The 20,270-nt window shown below is 40.5% G+C and overlaps 1 protein-coding gene across 1 annotated transcript in view; it reads right to left on the minus strand.

Moving 5' to 3' along the window:
- Positions 1-1,006: 1,006 nt before the first annotated feature.
- The window catches only part of MCF2 (MCF.2 cell line derived transforming sequence), a 108,451-nt gene continuing 89,187 nt past the window's right edge, over positions 1,007-20,270 (minus strand). The window contains exons 24-31 of the mRNA XM_045996216.1: positions 16,783-16,875; positions 15,593-15,671; positions 14,945-15,011; positions 12,388-12,497; positions 10,808-10,902; positions 8,477-8,589; positions 7,466-7,566; positions 1,007-2,677 (exon numbers count right to left, since the gene is read on the minus strand). Coding sequence (XP_045852172.1) covers positions 2,637-2,677; positions 7,466-7,566; positions 8,477-8,589; positions 10,808-10,902; positions 12,388-12,497; positions 14,945-15,011; positions 15,593-15,671; positions 16,783-16,875 — 699 coding nt within the window. The 3' untranslated portion in view covers positions 1,007-2,636. The remainder of the gene's footprint in view (positions 2,678-7,465; positions 7,567-8,476; positions 8,590-10,807; positions 10,903-12,387; positions 12,498-14,944; positions 15,012-15,592; positions 15,672-16,782; positions 16,876-20,270) is intronic.

Consider the following 20,270-nt stretch of genomic DNA (forward strand, 5'->3'; position numbering starts at 1 on the left):
ACTCACACTAAATTTACAGGCAAAAGAAATAATTTGATTCTGCACTGGGATGCTCATTGAGGCATCTGAGACATTACTCAGTTTTCACAAAATGGGAGATTGAGTCAAACCAGCTTGAGAGATGTTTATCCCTTCTCTGTATTAAGCCCGGAGTTCTAGCTCCCTAATGCACCGTGCACCCAACGACGGTTCAGAATACCACTGCGGATATCGAGGTGCTTTCCAGGCTTCCTTGGGCTCCAGTATATGGAAGCAGATTGTTTTTCAGTGTGTAGAAATATCCACTCATAAACATAGCTAGCGATCCCCCCGAAACCTCGTTTGCTGCTATCCTACAAATTTGGGTGAAGAAACTTTTTTTTTTTTTTTTAAGATTTTTTTTTTTATTTTTTATTTATTTGACAGAGAGAGATCACAAGTAGATAGAGAGGCAGGCAGAGAGAGAGAGAGAGAGGTAAGCAGGCTCCCTGCTGAGCAGAGAGCCCGATGTGGGACTCGATCCCAGGACCCCGAGATCATGACCTGAGCCGAAGGCAGCGGCTTAACCCACTGAGCCACCCAGGCGCCCCGGGTGAAGAAACTTTTTGAACAAAACATGTTACTGTGCTTCTAGTCAGATCTCCCTGTCTTTGTCTGTCTCTCAGAGAATCATGAGGCAAGGCTGAAGGTTAACATCTATTTTTTCCCCAGTTTTCCTAGTGTCATTTACTAGTCTCCAGTTGCCCCACATACAACGCTGTATCCAATAACACAGCACATTCCGTGTATGTTAGACTCTGTTTCTAGTTTCTCTCCTCTGTTCTGTTGCATCTGGCTATCATTGAGCTCAGTGTCATTGTTTTATTTATGACGGCGTTATGACGAACCTGAAGGTAAGTATTTAACTCAAAATACTTATTGGTGCCCTTAGGGTGTCACTAATAAATGAGAGGAAAGGAGATGTCAATGTATAATTGATACTAAACTGAAAAAAATGCATGAATAAATTGAAGGTTGAATATTTTTAATGTTGGATTAACACAAGTACATTTACATTGTAAGTACATTTACGATGTAATTAAATTCTGAAGACGTAAAGGGAAATTGCTGCTATGTTTTATAGTAACACACATTTATAGCCCAATAAAATTAATACAGTGCGGTTCCATGTACAAATACATATACGAATGGAGCATTCATTGTACAGTGATTAAGACATTAAAAGACCATAACTGTATGTTTGAATCTATAGAACTCATTTTGTCTTAAAGGATTAAAATCTCTAGTTTAATGCCATAAAACTAAAATGTTCTGTGCAGAGGGGCATCATCAATCAACCATTTTATCTCCGAATTCTGTCTTCAAACCACAGGATCAGCACGCAGAAGAAATGTACTTCGATCTCATTGTGGTGGTGTTATTGTCGTAGAAGCATTAAGTGAACTACAAATATACGGGCATTTTTGTGAGTGAGTTATAAATCACCCATCATATATTCAGCAAATTGGACATTAGAAGAGTTATAATTTGCAGGTACCTTTGAATAAAGTACAATTGGTTTGTCATACAAACTGCTACATCGAGTGATACCACTGGCATAAACTATGATCTTGACATGACACACAAACCTATTTAAAAGAGAAATTTACATATAATATAGTCGTTGTTTTGTTTATTGTAAAACCAATAATGAAAAAACATGCACCTAATATGCCAACTTGACAGGAAAACTCACAATCCATGATTCAAAAGGCAGCAATTTCAAACCATTGTCTTCACTGGTCCAGCATATAAAATACTCCAACTGGCCCTGGGCTTTAAAAGAAGTGATCACACTTTTTACATGTTTAAAAGAAAGACACACACACATGTATCATCGAAGAAAAACCCTGGGAAGAGGCACAACATAACCGAAGAACACCTTTCCCAGAATAGGTCTTTATACAAAATTCGAAATCAACTCAAGACACCAGAACGCAGAACTTGTGCAAATATGACTATTTAACTTAAAGCAGGGATAGGTGTATCTAAATTTCGATGCATAAAATGTAAACTTCGACACATCCTAACTACAGGATTTTTTGGCTTTGGATCTTTCCAGAACCATAAGACAGCTCTGACAACCGTAAATACCAGTCAAAGTGCAAAAGAGGTCCTTCAGAACATATATCCCTTTGGTACATTATGGTTCCCTAGAGAGCAGAAGCAAAGAATAAAATAAACTACCAAGCAGCAAAGGGGTTTAAAATCTCTCGTGATCTTTCTTCTCTCTTTGGATGTTTGTTTTGTTTTGCTAGTGAACAGTTATGTCAAAAATGACAGGTACAGCTTTTGGCCTGCACATGTTCAAAATGATTGATTTCTGGTTTTGAGATGGGATCTGAATGCATGCCGTGAGAAACCCCGCCAGGGAACGCTGTAACACTGCACTTTGCACCCGAGGGGACCGGAAGGGGAGAAGATGGTTCTCGCAAGAATGAGACAAACTGTGAATGACGAAGTCCTCCTCAGTCCTGAGGAATTTCTGTGAATGTCATGGGCGGCATAGATCATCCTGACTCTCGTGCTGTTTGCCTGTAACGCTTTTAAGAAACAGAATCTAGTTCACACCTCCAAAGGAAATCTTATTTTTAAAAGTCTATTCATTCTCCTTTAATTCAAGGGGAACTGAGTTTCTTTGTGTTACTCAGAGCAGCATCTACAAAATAACGAAGAATGATGTTAATACTCGAGAGACTTTGGAGACCCAGACTGCCGGTGCCAGGGCTTCTAACACTGAATGGGAGGATTCGAAAGGTTCATCTGAATTCAAAGGCGATGGCTTTTGGTTGGTTGACTATGAAAGCTGTTATTCTGTTCCAAAGTCATTTCTTAAAGGCCTCTATTTTATGAATGGCACAGCTTCACAGGAAGCAAAAGAAACAGAATTCACATCTCCTGCAACTGGAACTCATAAATATGATATTATGCTGTGTGAGTCTAGAGAACAGGAGACACAGGAAGGACATAAATATCAGAGACTTTTACACTATATTTGCCAGATTTCAAATAAGATAGCCTAATGTCTCTTTTGAAACCTAAACACTTCTGACAGGTGCATATGCGGTCAACTGTAATCTCCTAATCCACAAATTGGCACACAGTTTTGTAGGCCACAGTGTACCATTTTGCTTGATGCCATGTAATGGGCAAGATCTCGATCAAAACCACTTGATAGTATAGCATTCAACAGAAATCTATCAATAAGCATGAATTTCTCCATCAGCCTAAGTCAGAAGTGCATGTTATTTGAAAGGACTGCATACTTTTAAAAGATCTGAAGTCAGAACTTTCTAGAGAACAGGGGCCAAGGAAACCTAGTCCCTTGATCTAGTCGCACTGCCACGCTGAGAGTAATGACTGCTTTCAGTGCTGACGATCTAGCAATCCATTACGCTTCTGCCCTCCCGACGGCACTGCGAGAAAGGAATGGATCTTGAAAAGCAGTACTGATGGGAGAAAATAAAAATGGCTACAGAAGAAGAATGTGCTCTTTTTGGCCAACTAACGTGGATATATGTTAACACATAAACTCTTTACTGCCTGAAACAGAAGCAGGGGCCCAAAGCCGATTTAAGTTGCCGTTTTGCCACACACTTTTCAGAGGTAGCGCTACACACTCCGTCTGCCGTCACTGGTTAGAGTAATGGGATCGTTTCAAATTAAAACTAATCAAATATGTAATTTTACATGCCCTGCATTACAGTTAGCTAAATTGTAATTAACCTTGTCCTGAATTAAGTAGGAGGACGTCTGGCTTTAAAATGATGATTTCAAATTTAAAATGATGATACAAGTTAGGGAAAACCTACCAAGTCTTCCTATATTATATGGAAGTTAGGTGAATACACTTGGTGTTTTCAGTTTTGAATCTTGGAGACCTGAGCACAAGAAAGGCCATTATTTTCTAGTACACACGTGGCTTTATGGGTTTTTTTTAATGGCTTCACCAAAAACGATTTATATATACGTTAATGTCAACAGCCTCTTGAACACATACTTTAAGTATTTCTTCTCTCATTAATGATTTAACTAAGCCCAGAGCATTAGCAGGAAGCTGGCCACGTTTACTTTCGAACTTAACTTTTCAACGTAGCAAATGGAAATCAGTGAAATTCAGGGGAAAATGTGATTCATTACAACTACTGGGCCTCTGAAAGCATTCATAGTGTTATTAGCTTAGATTTTATCTTATTCTAACAGACACAATTTTTTTTTAAGAGAAGGAGTGGGCAGGGGGAGAGGGAAAGAGTGAGAATCTGAAGCAGGCTCCACGCCCAGTGAGGAACCCAATGTGAGGCTCGATCTCACAATCGTAAGATCATTACCTGAGCCGAAATCAAGAGTGTGATGTTGAACCAACTGAGTCACCCAGGCGCTCCCTAACAAATATAAATTCTTATTTTTATTTATTTTTTTCAGATATAAATTTTTAAAGTGACAAAGTGCGTAACTCAATGTGTGGAACATTTCTATTTGCCTGACACTCTCTTTTTAGAGTTAGTGCTTTTTCTGTCCTGTATAATACAAGAAAGAAAGTATTAACTGCTCAATGTCATGAAGATATTGTCCTATGCTTTTAGAAACTTTGACTCTAGGTTTTATGTTCAGGTCTATGGGCCAACTCAAGTTACTTTTCGTATATGGAATGAGATGTAGGGATGAAGGTTCAATTCTTTTACTGTATGGCTACCCAGTTGCTGGAGCACCATTTGTTAAAACAACCTTCCCTTCCCTATCCAGTGGACTCAGCACCTTGATTCAACATTCACTGATTACGTATATGTGGATCTACTTTCGAAATCTCTATTTTTCTATACTTATTCCCATACCACACTGCATTCATTACTGTAGCCTTATAGTAAGTCTTGAAATCAGATATATAAGTACTCCAGATTTTTGGGATTCTTCTGTTCTGGATGTTTTCCTCTCCATATACATTTTAGAATAAACATATATGTAGTTCCCCCTCCCCAAGAAGGGGCTGCTCAGATTTTGACTGCATGGACCCCAGAGGCCAATTTGTGGACAATGGATTTCCTAACAACACCGCGACTGCCAACACTTAAACACAGCTTCTCTGTCCCTTTATTAGGTCCTGTTAAATGTATCTCAGCAGTGATGTGTGGTTGTCATTATAGAGCCCTTAGACATCTACTGGTAGATGTATTCCTACTTATTTCACAGTTTATATTACGAATGTAAATGGTACTGCTTTTTGAAATTACAGTATTTTTCAGTTCTTTGTGGCCAGGATATGGAACGGCAGTTTATTTTGTATAATGATTTTGTATACTACAGCCTTAGAGAATTCACTTGTTACTTCTAGTAGGGTCTTTTTGTGTGAGATTCCTTATGGTCTTGTACATTATGTGATCTGCTCAGCGTGACAGTGCTGCCTCTTTTCTCTTGCTTTCTCTCGTTATCTTGAAGTAGACACTGGCTATAACGGAAATGGTGATGGTGAGTATCCCTGGCTTGTCCCCAATCTCAGGGTAAGAGCTTCCAATATTTTACCATGAAGTATGATGTTAGTTGTGGTTTTTCATGAGCGTGCATCATCAGATCGAGGAAATTCTCTTTATTCCTCATTTGGTGAGTTTTTAGCATGGAGGAATATGTAGTTTTGCTAAGCGTTTTTGTGCATCTATCGAAATGATGACAAAATTTCTCCTTCTGTTAATATGGTGAATCACACTGATCTTTAAGTGTGTGATACAAGTATTTAAACTTCTAATTTGAAATAATTCAAATTTCTCTTACGCTTTCCTTTTTGTCCCATGTGTTCTTTGGAGGTGTGTCATTTAATATCCAGATAGCTACAGATATTAATTGTTCATTTTTTTTTCTTTTTAAGTAGGCTCTGCACCCAACACGGGGCTTGAACTCACGACCCTGAGATCAAGAGTCACACGCTCTACCAACTGAGCCAGGCAGGTGCTCCCAGGTAACAATTTCTACTATAATGCTTTTTATGACTGCACTCTTCTGAAATGGATTGAGACTTATTTTAATGACCCAGCATGTGATCTATCTTGGTGAAGGTTCCATGCACACTTAAAAGTAATGGTGTGTTCTGCAGTTGCTGGCTGTAAGTTTTAAGTAAATGTCAATTAGTTCACATATGTCAAACTCTTCTGATTACTAATTATCTAAATAACTCATCAATTCAGTAATTATCTAAATAATTCAACAACTGGGGCACCTGGGTGACTAAGTCAGTAAAGTGTCTGACTTTTGATCTCAGCTCAGGTCTTGATCTCAGGGTCAAGAGTTCAAGTCCCCCCCCACTGGGCTCCATGCTGGGCCTACTTAAGTAATAATAACAATATAATAATAATAATAATTCAACAACTGGTACAGAAAAATGTTGAAAGGTGATCCAGATTTAGAGTACCTAAAAAAAAAAGGAAGTGACCCTTTTTGTGGGGCTCCCATGTGTCCTGATACTTTATATTAAACCCTGTCCCCTGTAGATTTTGTTTCCTGTCATAAATGAAATTCAAAACCAAAAAAGTTACTTCTGGTGTATTAGAGTCATTTCAACCCAGAGTACCACTGCCCAGACGTCCAATACAAGTCCAAAACTAGGAATTCAAAGGAAACATGTGCATATGATAACCATCTTGTTCACAAAAAGTCTGGGGTTTTTTTTTGTGATACCTCTTTATAGATAGCTCAGTATCTAGGGGGGGAAATGTACAAGAATACTGGTTTATTTTAAAATACTGAAATTTGGGATGCCTGGGTGGCTCAGTGGATTAAGCCACTGCCTTCAGATCAGGTCATGATCCCAGAGTCCTGGGATTGAGTCCCACATGGGTCTCCTTGCTCAGTGGGGAGCCTGTTTCTCCCTCTGCCTGCTCTGACTGCCGCTCCCCCTGCTTGTGCTCTCTTTCTCTCTGACAAATAAATAAATAAAATCTTTAAAAAAAATAAACTACAGAAATTTTATGTATTAAGGGTTAGGTTAATAGAAAGGAATATCAGGTTGGCACTCATCACTTCAAACTACATTAAGTCTTGGACATAGACACAGGTGTGTGTGTGTGTGTGTTTGTGTGTGCATGCGCGCGTGCACGCACGTGTGTGTAGAGCTGAAAGCTACCATAAGGAAATAACGTGCTCTTAGAACTGGGTGAAAACACACTGGTAAAGCATATCATCGGTATTTAGTTCTGAAGGATCTCTTACAAGACACCACAGTATCTGAAAATCTCTTCCATATCTATCAACTGTGTAGGGAAGAGTTTAACGTGTTCTAAAAATCTATTCTTTGTTAATTTAAAACCGTTAAAGGAAAAAATTAAATCCTAGCAAACATAACAGGCTTGCAGCTCTGTTTCTAAGTGCAAAGAAGTTCTTACCCTAGGTCGCCTGCATCCTTGGTGGAGCTTTAAGAATTTTAGCCTTTAAACAAATAGCATACGGTCTGTTCATAGTATACCTGGAACTTTGGCATTCCGAAACCTATAGTCACCAATTAAGACCTGCGCAGTGTTCCCTGGAATCAGACCTTCTTTTCTTCCGTTCAGATTTTTCACCAACCTAAATAATAAATGAATTAGTAGCCACCAATGGTAATATAAGGTGATCAAAAATAAAAACATTGCATTGCAGTTCAAATTTCCACAAAGCTACTGAAGTATTCAACGACCTACATGACATTGTGCTTGAGTCCTTTGAGTAACTTACAAAGGACTTGGGTTACTAGCAAAAATGGTTATTACTTTAATGATCTGTCATTACTTTTCCCCCTCGTGTGTACTCTTCCACCTTTAGGGCCAAAGTACACACAGTCATTATAGCATTTCAGCTAAGGTGATTGACACAATGGAGACAGAACTATTTCACGTAAAAGTTCCAAAAGATTTATGGAAGCTTCTTTCAATCCTCTTCCAAACAGTATTTCCTTCCTGCTCTGGGTTCCCTATAATTACGCAGTATATTTGGCAGAACCATCTTTTCAACTGGTGCTGTATGAAGTTGAATGCATGAGAATAGAATGGAAAGACAAAAAAAGTCAATATTGGAATTGATAAAGAGAAGGGTGGCTATGTTGTAGGGTAGCAAAGCATGGCTCCTGGCACATAGTGGGCATTCATTAGAAATGTGATGAATTAATGAATGACTTAAATGACCAAACATAGTACGATCTGTAGCCATTACAAAGCCAGATCTATCAGCTGAAATGTCTGAGCCAAAGATAAACCCCAAAAGAGCATGCAGACTCATAGCATTTCATTCTTTCAAAGCATTTTACACTCACCAAAGGTTAACATTCCTTTCAGTGAGCTATATAGGCATAGCTGAAGCAATGAAAATGAAACACTGATAAGAAATGTGATATTTCTGCTTCTTGAGACTGTATAACAAAGATACAAGGAAAGCAGAACATCTGATTAGATATCCGTGTGCCCCTGGCTGAGGTCATCATAAGCACTGAGAACACACCTACCATTGACCTTCGAGGTCTTCATGGAGAAATTGAATGACATCTCCATTTCTAATCAGGAGATCTTCTGGGCCCCTCTTCCTACAGTCTGCTAGGGCTTTATATTTGCCTGGAGACTGGAAGGTTGTTTTGAAAAATCATGTTACAAATTTAACCGTAAAACAGCTTGTATTAACTTCACGCTCTATGACGCAAAGAATACACACTTTACGTTAGCGGAAACAGTGGCGGCTACAGCAGCTTAGGCAGGAACGAGCAAACACGGAGCACAATGTGTATTCATTTCACCTGAAGAATTCATTTTTATTTGCAAAAAGAGAATTACACGAAAAGTAACAGAGCATGACTAATTTAACTTATACAAATTAGAAGCATAAATTCAGAAAAAGCCCAGCATGAAAATAATTTTTAAATACTGTTATTTGTAAACTAGGCTCATGGAAAATTTATCTAGGCACATATTAAAGGCAGCAGCCCTGAACAAAGACCTACTAATACCCTCAAAAGGATTTCTGGGATTTGTATCATTTTGCACAGGTAAAAATAATTAGCATGAAAGCTCTGGGTCCAATAAAAGCATATTAAACTATACTGTTGTGCTTTATTTAGCCTTAATCTTTTGGCAGTTATAATTTGAACTTGATTTATTAATAAGCCAAATTATCCAAGGCACACTGATGATAATCTGTTAAACAGTAGAGAGAGAAGAAATAATGATTTAAGTCCAAAATATTATTTTTTTTTTCAAGATTTTATTTTTAAGTTATCTCTATACCCAACGTGGGGCTTGAACTTGTAATGCTGAGCTCAAGAGTCACATGCTCCCCCAGCTGAGCCCGCCAGGTGCTGAAGTCCAAAAGTATTCTGAGATGAGGATTTTCTAGCACAACATTGAATACATGAATTTTTAAAAAAAAGAGTACCACAGCTGAAACTCTTCTAAATCAAAGACTTATGTAGCGTCGATTCTGTGCACATGGAAAGGAGTTAACCTGAAAACCCATACCCACATCATGTGGGCTGAAAAGTCCCTTGAACAGTACATCCCCGTCCCCGAGGATTACAGCAGTCATCACTTCTGCATATTTGCTTTAGTCTCTGACACCCGAGCAGGGAACATGCTGACTTGAGACCCGGCGGAAAACATTTAAACCCAAACTGGCTTCCTCTGATTTTCTGTTCCCATCCGAACAACTGCCTCTCCTGTCCTCAGACAGAATCGTGAGGGAAGTTGCCGGACACATACGTATTATGGTCACTGTATTACTAAGAGAAAGAATACCCTGTTATTTCCTTAAAGAAAGCATTCCAGGGCGCCCGGGTGACTCAGTGGGTTAGGCCTCTGCCTTCGGCTCAGGTCATGATCTCAGGGTCCTGGGATCGAGTCCCGCATCGGGCTTTCTGCTCAGCAGGGAGCCTGCTTCCCTCTCTCTCTCTGCCTGCCTCTCTGCCTACTTGTGATCCCTCTCTGTCAAATAAACAAATAAAGTCTTAAAAAAAAAAAAAAAAGAAAGCATTCCAGAGTCAGTGCTCTGCAGCCTTGCGGCTCTCCACACCATTAGTCCCTGACCCTGACATTAGGACTGCCGAACCGAGAGTGTCCCTGATGGGCATCAAGGAGCAGTCCGCCACAAAGCAGCATCCTGCCCTCTGAGCTGCGGACTTCAGGAAACTGTCAGTATACAAAAGTCCAAAATATTCTTTTCTAACTCCCCCCACCAATAATCTACCAAGATCTTAACCACATTGCCCGCTATTTCTTCTAACAGTTACTCGTACTCTAAAGCAAACTCCTTTCGTTCTATGGGATGCTCCCTTGCTCTGCTGTGCCGATGTGGGTATCATTAACACGTGCTTTGGCCGCCGATGGAAATATATTCCCCAGGTGTCCTCAAGTAGTTTCATATGCGTAAAGTTGATTCCCTAGATTTGTCAACCTGGAATCTAAGCTGACTATTTTAAAGTATATCTGACTCTCCACTGTTCTCTGATTTAATCTCCTATGCTTGGATTGGAAACACAGTAGGAAAGTTCAGCTAAAGCTAAAACTGGTTGATGTACAGGGACGGGAATGATGGACCATTTATCTCATCGGCTTCAGTAGGAGCATCACATAGCGCTCAAACCAGTTCTTGCGGACAGGAGGGCTTACTACTACTGCACGTTCGTGGTAAAACAGGTTCCAAAACTTTGGGCGATGAAATCTACCTAATGACCTTGAGGACACGGACAGAAAATTGCCCGCACATGCCTGCCTCCTGCGGCAATAATACTGCTCCAAGAGTTTTTATTTCTTTATTTGAATATGTCGTCACTAACCATTAGGGGCCTTACTTCTTCATTGTCATCGTAAGAAGCATAGAAATAGTTGCTTGGCCATTCCTCGGGGTCCTCAGAGATGTCTGCAGGTGCAGACATCTGGGTCCAACCTAAAAGAAAAACATGGAAGGGGGCAGTTACTTAATGGTGCTGGCCCAACACAGGCAGAGAAGTGAAACTCACTGTAATAATCAAGGCTGCCACCTTCAATGTCCAAGAATAGTATCTTTATATAATAAAAACCTCCAATTAGCCTGTATTATCTTAGAATTTCTGATACTTCAGAAAGGGCCTGGAATGTCAGAGACTCCTTTTACTTTTTAGAAAGGTTTCAAGGTGGAGTTGGTGTGACAGTTATTAAAAATCTTAAGTTAAAAAATATTCCACAGAGCATTTACCTTTTCTTATAGAAAACATTCCTTTCCCCAAATATTGTCTAGGGCATTTTTATGGGTCCAACTCAAATAGCGCATCGAACATCCTGCCTAGTTACATTATTATTTTGGAATTGTCTCCTCTGTCTTGTTGGGCACCTGCCATGCCACGTATGTGTCAGAGGTAATTCATCCATACGAGATATCGAGCTCATCCAGAGTAAGCCATCTAACACGGGCAGAGATAAACAGAATCTCATCTTGGCCACACTAAACCATTCATGTTGTCTTGGAAAAGTCACGGCAAGTTTCTCTGACTTGGTTTCCTCACCTGTCAAAAGAAGGCATTGGTACCAGGCTCTCTGCTCAGGGGACCACCACACAGAGGAGCTGAGCGCCGTGTGACTTTCGGTTGAACAAGACTGCCATTACTTGTTTCTCTTCAACTAGCAGAGAACCCCTCTAGATCCAGGACCGTCGTACCTAAGTATCGAGTATCAGTTCCGGCAAGCGTTTCCCTAGGAAAGTCTATGCTGTTTACCCCGGGCTGTGTAGGTGACCCTGTTGGGCACCTCTATGGCACCTTGCACGTCTCCGTTGTAACACTGATCACATTTCATTTTAATTGCCTGCTGAATTCTCTTTCCATCCTTCTGGCTTCTAGAGATGCCAGACTGTATGCCCAGAGCTCTGCACAATTCCCGGTACCGGGGCTGTGCTCTATTAGTCGAAGTAAACTCCTTCTTTGAAATCAGCTTGAATGAGATAAGGTGCAAAAGAAAAATAAAACTTTCCAGCTGCAAATGATTCCTCTTGATTCATGACAGCTATGGTATATGTGTCTTATTCATCTCTACGCTATGGAGCAGGGGATCCCCCCCCCCCCCCCGCAACCCGGCCGACTTGAGCATGCGTCAGAAAGAATCACATGGAAACTCTGGGAGTGAGAGTTTCTGACTCAGAAGGTCTGGGGAAGACCCAGAGAGTCTGCCTTCCTTACAAGTTCCCACGTGCTACCGGTCCAGGTACCGCAGTGGCGATCCCCCGCCTGCAGTGCCCACCAGGGTACCTTGCATGTGGGAAACAAAAGAGCCTCATAAAAATAGCTGAGCTCTGGTTTCTGCACACAAAGGGAAGAGAGACGTACATTTTCCAAGCTAACAATGGTGGAAAAGAAGGTGCACAGCACGCGCCTCTCCTCCCTAGGGCGGCCACACTTACCCGTGTTACCTTCAGCCCGAACCAACGGGACCGCCTCCCGCATCTCCGCCAGAGCACCACTGGGTTCTGGGGCGGGCTCCTCGGTGCCCAGAAAAGATCCGTGCTGCCTTCTGAAATAGTCAATGTGTAAAAATAAGTGAGCTTTTATCATTTAAGAATAACAAGACATTAAAAATGGTAGTTTTTTTGCAGTGATACTGTGTGTTAGGAACATTCTCTGCGAATCATTCAAACTTAGCTGATCCTCCCCCCCTTAATTTAAGTCTGTAGAATGATAGTTCGCAATACAATAAAAGCTTAAATTCTAGGATCCAAGCCAGCAAGTTCTCTAATATGCAAGGAAAAAAAACGACTGCCTTCTGGACCCACAGCAGGTATATTGTTTAAAATTCCTATTATGTGTTATATTATATACTTGAAATTTGCTAACAGGTAGATCTTAAGTGGTCTCAACACACACACACACACACACACACACACACACACACACACACAGAAGGATGGCTGGGATTAATAATTCACAATGCATATGTATATCAAATCAAATTTTACTCTTTAAATATATACAAATTTTAAGTGTCGACCATAACTAATACAGTTGGAAAAATGTAAACAAAAAAAAATCCCATAAAAGGAGAAATTTATTGGTTCATATAACTGAAAGTCTAAGGATTAATGCTGAACATATACAAATCCAGATGCTTAAGAAAAGTCATCAGAAATCCAACATTTCAGCACTGCTTTACCTCTGTGTGGGTTCCCACCCCTGCTTCCCTATTTCCTGCAGTCACAAGTGGAAGGACAACTGGCCCTAGTAACCCTAAGCTCAGAGACTTAATAGAACTTCTCAGTTCAAAGGACAAGACCTGACTTCCTGACAGCTCTGATGAAAATTCTGGCGATGGCCATCATGGGCTAGGTTGGTCTACATGTCCATCCCTGAACTAGGAGAGGATAACAGTCTGACCGGTCATATGAGCCATATGGGCTGAATAGGGCAGAGGAGGTTCTTGAAGGGAAAGTCAGAAAGCTACCAAAAAAAAAAAAATCCCTGTTGCTTTGCTGTATGATCTTTTAACCTCAGTGAATTAAGTAAGGTGTATGTAAATGACACTGAAACCTTGATCTGATTAGTGCTGTTGGGCTGTGTCACCTACTGTAAAGTCAACTGCTGTATGAAACCTAAAGACATTCCTTCCACAACCTATAACAGAAGATTGAGTGTTATGACTCAGGAAGATAAAGACTTCCACTGTGACTCTTAAATCATTTTCCTAAAGTCCCAGATGAACCAACACACTTTGATCCTGATTTTTAGCTACCTCTAAAAGATAATATCCAACAACGAGAAAAAGAGTATCTTTATTTTAAATTTTTTAAAAAGATTTTATTTATTTGAGAAAGAGAGAGAGAAAGAAAGAGAGAGAGAGAGAGAGCGCACACGCGCATAAGCTAGGGGCAGGGACAGGGGAAGAGGGAGAAGCAGCCTCCCCGCTGAGCAGGCAGCCTGACAGTGGACTTGATCCCAGGACCCTGGAACCATGACCTGAGCCAAAATCAAGAGTTGGATGCTTGGCCAACTGAGCCACCCAGGAACCCCTTTATTTTACTTTTTTTTTTTTAAAGAGTATTTTGGGAGGGCACCTGGGTGGCTCAGTTCGTTAAGCATCTGACTTGATTTTGGCTCAGGTCAAGATCCTAGGGTCGTGAGATCGAACCCCGTGTCAGGCTCTGCACCCAGCACGGAGTCTGCTTAAGACTCTCTCTCCCTCTCTTCCTCTCCCTCCCTCTCTCCCTCTCAGAAGAAACAATCTTAAAAAATTATTTTTAGTAAACCATTCAATGATCCCTGTATCATGCAGATGCTACGTGGTGAATTTCTGTGCACAGGCTTTGGAATCAGCGTGGGGATTCTGTCCGCATATATGCACTTGTTCTATGGGCAACTCCACCTTTTAGGGTTCCTAGAGGCAGAATACGAAGACATCTGTCAACCAGCGGCAGTGCTATCATTTAGGCCCGCTACCTTCCTCAAAGACTTCATGGCTGTGCCCTCCCAGGATGCACGCCTCCCCTCTGACCGCACAGAAAGAGAGGCTAAGCTGCCAGCCAGCAGTCTCCATCTAGGGACAGCGGAGCAGAGGGGCCGGCAGGGACTGCCAGTCCTTCATCATCCTGACCACTCTCTTTCTCCAATCAGATGGAAGCTGACCAAAACTATTGTGAAGAGAAAACCATGAGGGCAGCCACTTTTCCCCCACACACCCCTCCCCCCTGGGCTATACCAAGAACAAGGCATCTGTAATCATGCTTAAAAATTAGCCCAAACTCTCATATTATTTTTAACATCAGGGGAACAATGGGATAATGATGACGGACTATCAGGGTCCACGTGTAGAGTTAGAGCTGAGAAGAGGGTGCATTTAAGGAATCTGATGAGTTACTGCTAAAAAGGAGGCTGGTCTGTGTCTGAACTACTTGATAATGAGGCTGTCTCATGTACATACGGAAAACAGAAGATTGCAGGAGTGATATTTCTGGAAGAATAATCACTTACTCATCATTCCGCTGAGAAGAAAGGTGATCCGGGTCTGTTAATGGATTAGGTTGCTTTCGTTTTTTAACTGGGAAATAAAACAGAGCTTATGGAAGCATCACCGAGAAGCCACACTTCTTCCTCGGAAAATGCCCTTCACATGTGCGAGTGCCTGCACGTGTACACGCGCGCACACACACACACACACACACCCCATTCCCGTTAGCGTTAACTTTCACAGACTTAAAGTAACCAGAGGAAAGGCCAGTCTGGATTTCAAATGTGGAAAAGGATTGAACCGGTTAATATTTTATCAAAAAATTCAAGTCCATAACTAAAACCATCACCATGCCAACACTACCAGGCACTGATGCCTTGAGGTCCTTGGTAGAGATGACTCATGAGAAGGGATTAGAATTAATTTAACATGGTTCGTTTGCTATATTACTTTCTAGTGTAAAGTTCATTCTCCAAAATAGTTTGAAGAACCCCCTGAATCTTGATCTTCTTCTAATTAGTTTAACAAACCCTTTCGTTATAGGCTAAAGTAAATATCAAACCCGCTCCTTGTACTAGTTATAGTCTAGAGTAAATATCAAACCCGCTCCTTGTACTAGTTATCACAAAGCCTGAGTCAATGAGCTGTCACTGTACTTGTTCTGAAATTACCTGTCATAAGTTCCTGTTGCTTCAGCAAAATACTTCTGATTTCTTTTAACCACGTCATCTTCACGTCTACATTTGGAGCCTAAGGATTTTAAAAGGGGGGAGAGGGGAAGACATGTTTCCTTTGAAGAAGAAGCCTTTATAATGAAACAAACATCACTAGGTATACCAAGCCTGATCTACATCCTAAACCACCATATTCAAATTCTACTGTTTTGCTTTTTAAAACTCCTAACAGGCAAGTAAGTAGCCATCTGTTACATGAGATAATAGTCAAACCATTTTGGAACTGCCCTTAAAAATTAATGCTAAGAGAAAAAGTGAAATATAATCTAACTTTTTTTCTTTGTAGGAGGGTCCTTTTATTTTTTTAATTTATTTTATTGGGGGGGTCCTTTTAAAACTATAAAGACTTTTATGTTTAATTTTGGTAAAATAAAACAAGTTCCCCTGTTTCTTAAAAGAAAATCTGTTGCAGTCCTGATACCTTCCAAGTCTGTAGGAGAGCAAGAAGTCTTATGGCTAAATCAAGCCAAGAAAAGGTATTTCTATGAATTCACCTAATACAGAATTAAAGTGAAGAAAAAACACTGACGCCTGTCACAAGTCACGATACACTTGTTGAGATGAAATTTTCTCATTCCTCTCCCCTTCCCTGAAACAGGTTGAACCTTACATCAGGCCAGGGCTTTAAGCCTGTTTTTATTTTTATTGTATCCATCGCAATGAGTGTAGTCCTACGCATACTTTTTGGAGACAAGACTCAAATGTGAACTGTCCATCCCTGTGTCCCGCATTAGAATGCCAAGCATAAGAGGAACCCAGAACCATTCTCAATCAGGAACTCTAGAAACCTGGTGGGGGCAGAGAAGCACCTGCCATGTTTCTGGCCATCAGCTAGAGTCCGTGAGTATCCTGGTATAGTTGTAGAACCTCAAAGCCCTAGAAAGTCCCAGAGGCACCTCTCAAGTCAGACAGAACATATGCTACTGGAAAACTGCTTAACAGCCTCACAAAGCATACTAAATTCTCTTTAAGTGACCTAGATGAAAGGAATGAGAACTTATTACAATAATATGACCAACATTGGGTTTTGTTTTTTTTTTTTTTTTTTGCAAATTTAGACTCTTGTGTCTTAATACAGGTTGTGGTTTGCAGGCTGTGGTTTCTAGAATAATATTTCAATGACCCACCTGGACAATATAAACTTCTTCCTTGCCAGCATACCAGATTTCAAACTTGCGGTTATCTCCTTTTACATACTCGGTGATGCCGACTTCATCCATCTGTAAGATTTTGGTCAAAATCTTCATGAGCATTTTACTTGGAACATGAAATTACATTAAATCGACCCCCACCATCTTCTAAGTAAACCAGGATTTCTCACTTGGCAAAATACACATTTTATATTCAAGAATATGAAATGATAAATACAAGGCCCTATTTAAATGTTTTCACTGAACCAGGCACTTAGAACAGAGATGACATGCTCCATCCCAGTGATCGAAACAAATGTCATAAATCCAAACATCCAACTAGTCCCCCTAGGATTAAATCCTACCATAAATTAACTGCACACAATTAAAACAAATTATCATGTCAAACACAGGTCTAAAAGTAATGAAACATCAATAAAATAGCTCATCCAATATTAAGTTAAATGGTTATTTTTCAAAATCATTTGTCAGATGTTTATCTTATAAATGATTACTTATCTCAATAGAAGTTTTATAACTGATAAGCATGCAATTTATGGGGTGGGGGAAAACCAGCTGGGTACCCAAGACTCCCCTCTATTTCTACCGACCTCTCAGCTTCTCTAGAAAACAAGCGCTCATAGGAGAGTGAGATCTTCTTGCAGCCAGTGAAATTTGTCTACACAATATCCCTTCCTTGCCATGATTTTTCTTCCCCATATGATGGTGCAGAGCACAAACTCTTCCCTTTTCTTTCATCCTGTGCTGTTAATAGTTTGGTTAATTCCATTTCAAGCAATTTCCCTCCCTCGTACACACATTCTCATCTAGTCCTCTTCTGTCTCCTCTTTTTGTTCAATTCCAGTCTAATATCTAAAGGAATAGCTCACTCTGTTCCATTTACAAGTCCCCCAAACAGCCCTAAGGCTGATAAGCACTAAAAAAGTAGGGCTAGCAAAATCACGTATCAAGGGATGGTGCTGAGAAATGAAATGAGATCTACACACGCAGGACTCTCTGACACCTACCCTTAATGTAGTCAGCAGCAACTTCCAGAAGCCCCACAGATACCTTCATATTCCGACTCAACCAGCTAAACCTACTTTTTTGTTCAAGCATCAGGATTTAAGATGAATAATCATCTCATGTTCAATCTCTACTTCAATGGCGTTCAAATAGCGTAAGACAGATAGTGTGCAGGGCTCTGGACTCTGAGAGGCCTGGGTTGGACCTTCTCACTGACCATTATGAGCTCCGTGTTCTGGTGCAAAGTGCTTAACCTTTCTGAGATGTGGTTTTCTCAACCACAAAATGGGAAGAATACCTATTTCACAGAGTTGATTAAATAGCTTGCATTAAATGCCTAGATCATATAATGAGCTTTTTTAAGTATATGAGTTTGCTTTCTAATCTTTCCCTTATTTGAATTGCAAAACAGTTTTGTGGTTTTTCACTGCATACATAGACCACATCCATATAGATTAAATGATCTTTTTTTGAGTTACCCTGGAAAGCCAACCATGGTGTCTATCAGACAAATGTTGTCCTGAGTTCCAAAAAAATTCACTTACTTCTTCCACTGGAATACAATCCATTTGTATTTTGTGGATGTATATATTTTCTCAAATAACAGACTATAAAGGTTGTATTGAAAGGCTTTTAAGTCTCATTAAATGACTATACCATGAAATGTTCACTATACCATGAAATTCGCTCAGTTTTAGAATCCAGAGGCAGTTAAAGGTCTAACTATATGAGTATAGTTACATAATAAACTATATAATACATATTATAATACAATAAAATAACAAGATAACAAGGCTGATTCTGCAGTCACATTCTAATTGTGGCATTTGCCTTATCGTTCACATTTTCATTGATATTCTTGGTAGCTATGAATATAAATGCTTTATTATAAAGTATCTGATCTGCAGACATCACAGTGTGCCAAGGGCTGAGGGCTCCAACTTTCAACCAATTCTTTGTCCTCAAGGTAGTGTAAAGATGTCAAGACCTTGTTAAAAGTCACCCGGTGGGTCAAGAACTCTGCAATTATGGCCCAAAACTACCAATCACAGCAACAAAAAATATAGCTAAACTTAACTGCTACGGAGCAGTGAGAAGCAAGAGAGTGGGTATACCCCAGTCACGTGGCTGTATCCGAGAAACAGTTTCTGACACCAGAAAGAGGAGAAAGAAAAAGAGGATTATAACAGAACACAGTTTATGAATATCCAACCAGATGTGCACAGAACATTAATATACATTTAACAAAAACACACCAACTGCAGGTCATACATTAAATCAGTTAGAATGGGTGTTTCAGAGGTAGAGAGGAAAGGCAGCATGGAGATTAAGGAATGAAGGAAGGAATAAAGAAGGAACCAACAAGACACAAGGCCTGGCGACATGGTGCCCTAACTGAGAGCAGGGAGTCTGGAAACATCGGCCTGGGTTTGACTCTGCTAGCTACGTGCTCTTGGACAAATCACTCACTTCTCTGGAACTTGGCTTTCCCATCTTCAAAATGGGATTAATAATATTTCCTACCTCATATGAAGATGCTGTGTGGGTTAAGTGAGTTAACATTACTATTTATAAACACTTAGAACAGTTTCTAGCAAACAGTAGGCACTGTGTGTATGTTTACTAAGTTATAAAAAAAGATGATGATGATAAATGCATGAACTGAGGAATCTGAAGAATTCAAATCTCGCCGTCTGACTGTGACCTTAGGGCCTTTTCCCGGCATAGAAGTGGCCGACTTCAAATCCAGTCATCAGGCCAGAATGACGCCAAGACGAGAGCCCCCAAGAAGGGACAGGGCAAGGGCTCAGCAGCAGATAGCATTCTGCACCTGTCCTCTCTGCCAAGGAGAAAACTCTGAAGCCAGTAACCTCATTGTTTATGTCAACACACGGACTATTCTTGCTGGCCAGGATTTAATCCTGGAATCTCCCAGTAGGAAAGCAAGAGGGTACCATAGTGAGGCTTGAGAAATCACCAAACTTCCATCTTTCTCTGTCGGCTGGATCACCATTTTCCTAGTACACCTGGTCTAAATCTTTGCAGGCATCACTGAATAATCTTTTTTATTAAAAACACTAGGCGTGGGGTGCCTGGGTGGCTCAGGTCATGATGTCACGGTCCTGATCAGCGGGGAGTCTGCTTCTCCCTCTCCCTTTGCTCCCACCCCGCCCTCTTCCCCACCACCCCTGCTTCTGCTCATGTGCACTGTCAAATAAATAAATAAAACCTTTGAACAAAATGCTAGGCATTATTGGGAAACCAAAGAAAGATCAGATTAAATTTTGTTCCTTCAGCTGTCAGATATTATTTCTTTCCTGTATCTAGTAAGTCGCCCACCCCATCTGTCTACGTTTCACTGAAACGTTTCTTACAGCTATCCGACCGTTTCCACGGTAACCATTATACTCTGCAATCTCATGACTTGCTTCCCTCATACCAGACCCTCCTTACTCTAA

The sequence above is a fragment of the Meles meles genome, chromosome X (assembly GCF_922984935.1).
Source record: "Meles meles chromosome X, mMelMel3.1 paternal haplotype, whole genome shotgun sequence".
NCBI lineage: Eukaryota > Metazoa > Chordata > Mammalia > Carnivora > Mustelidae > Meles > Meles meles.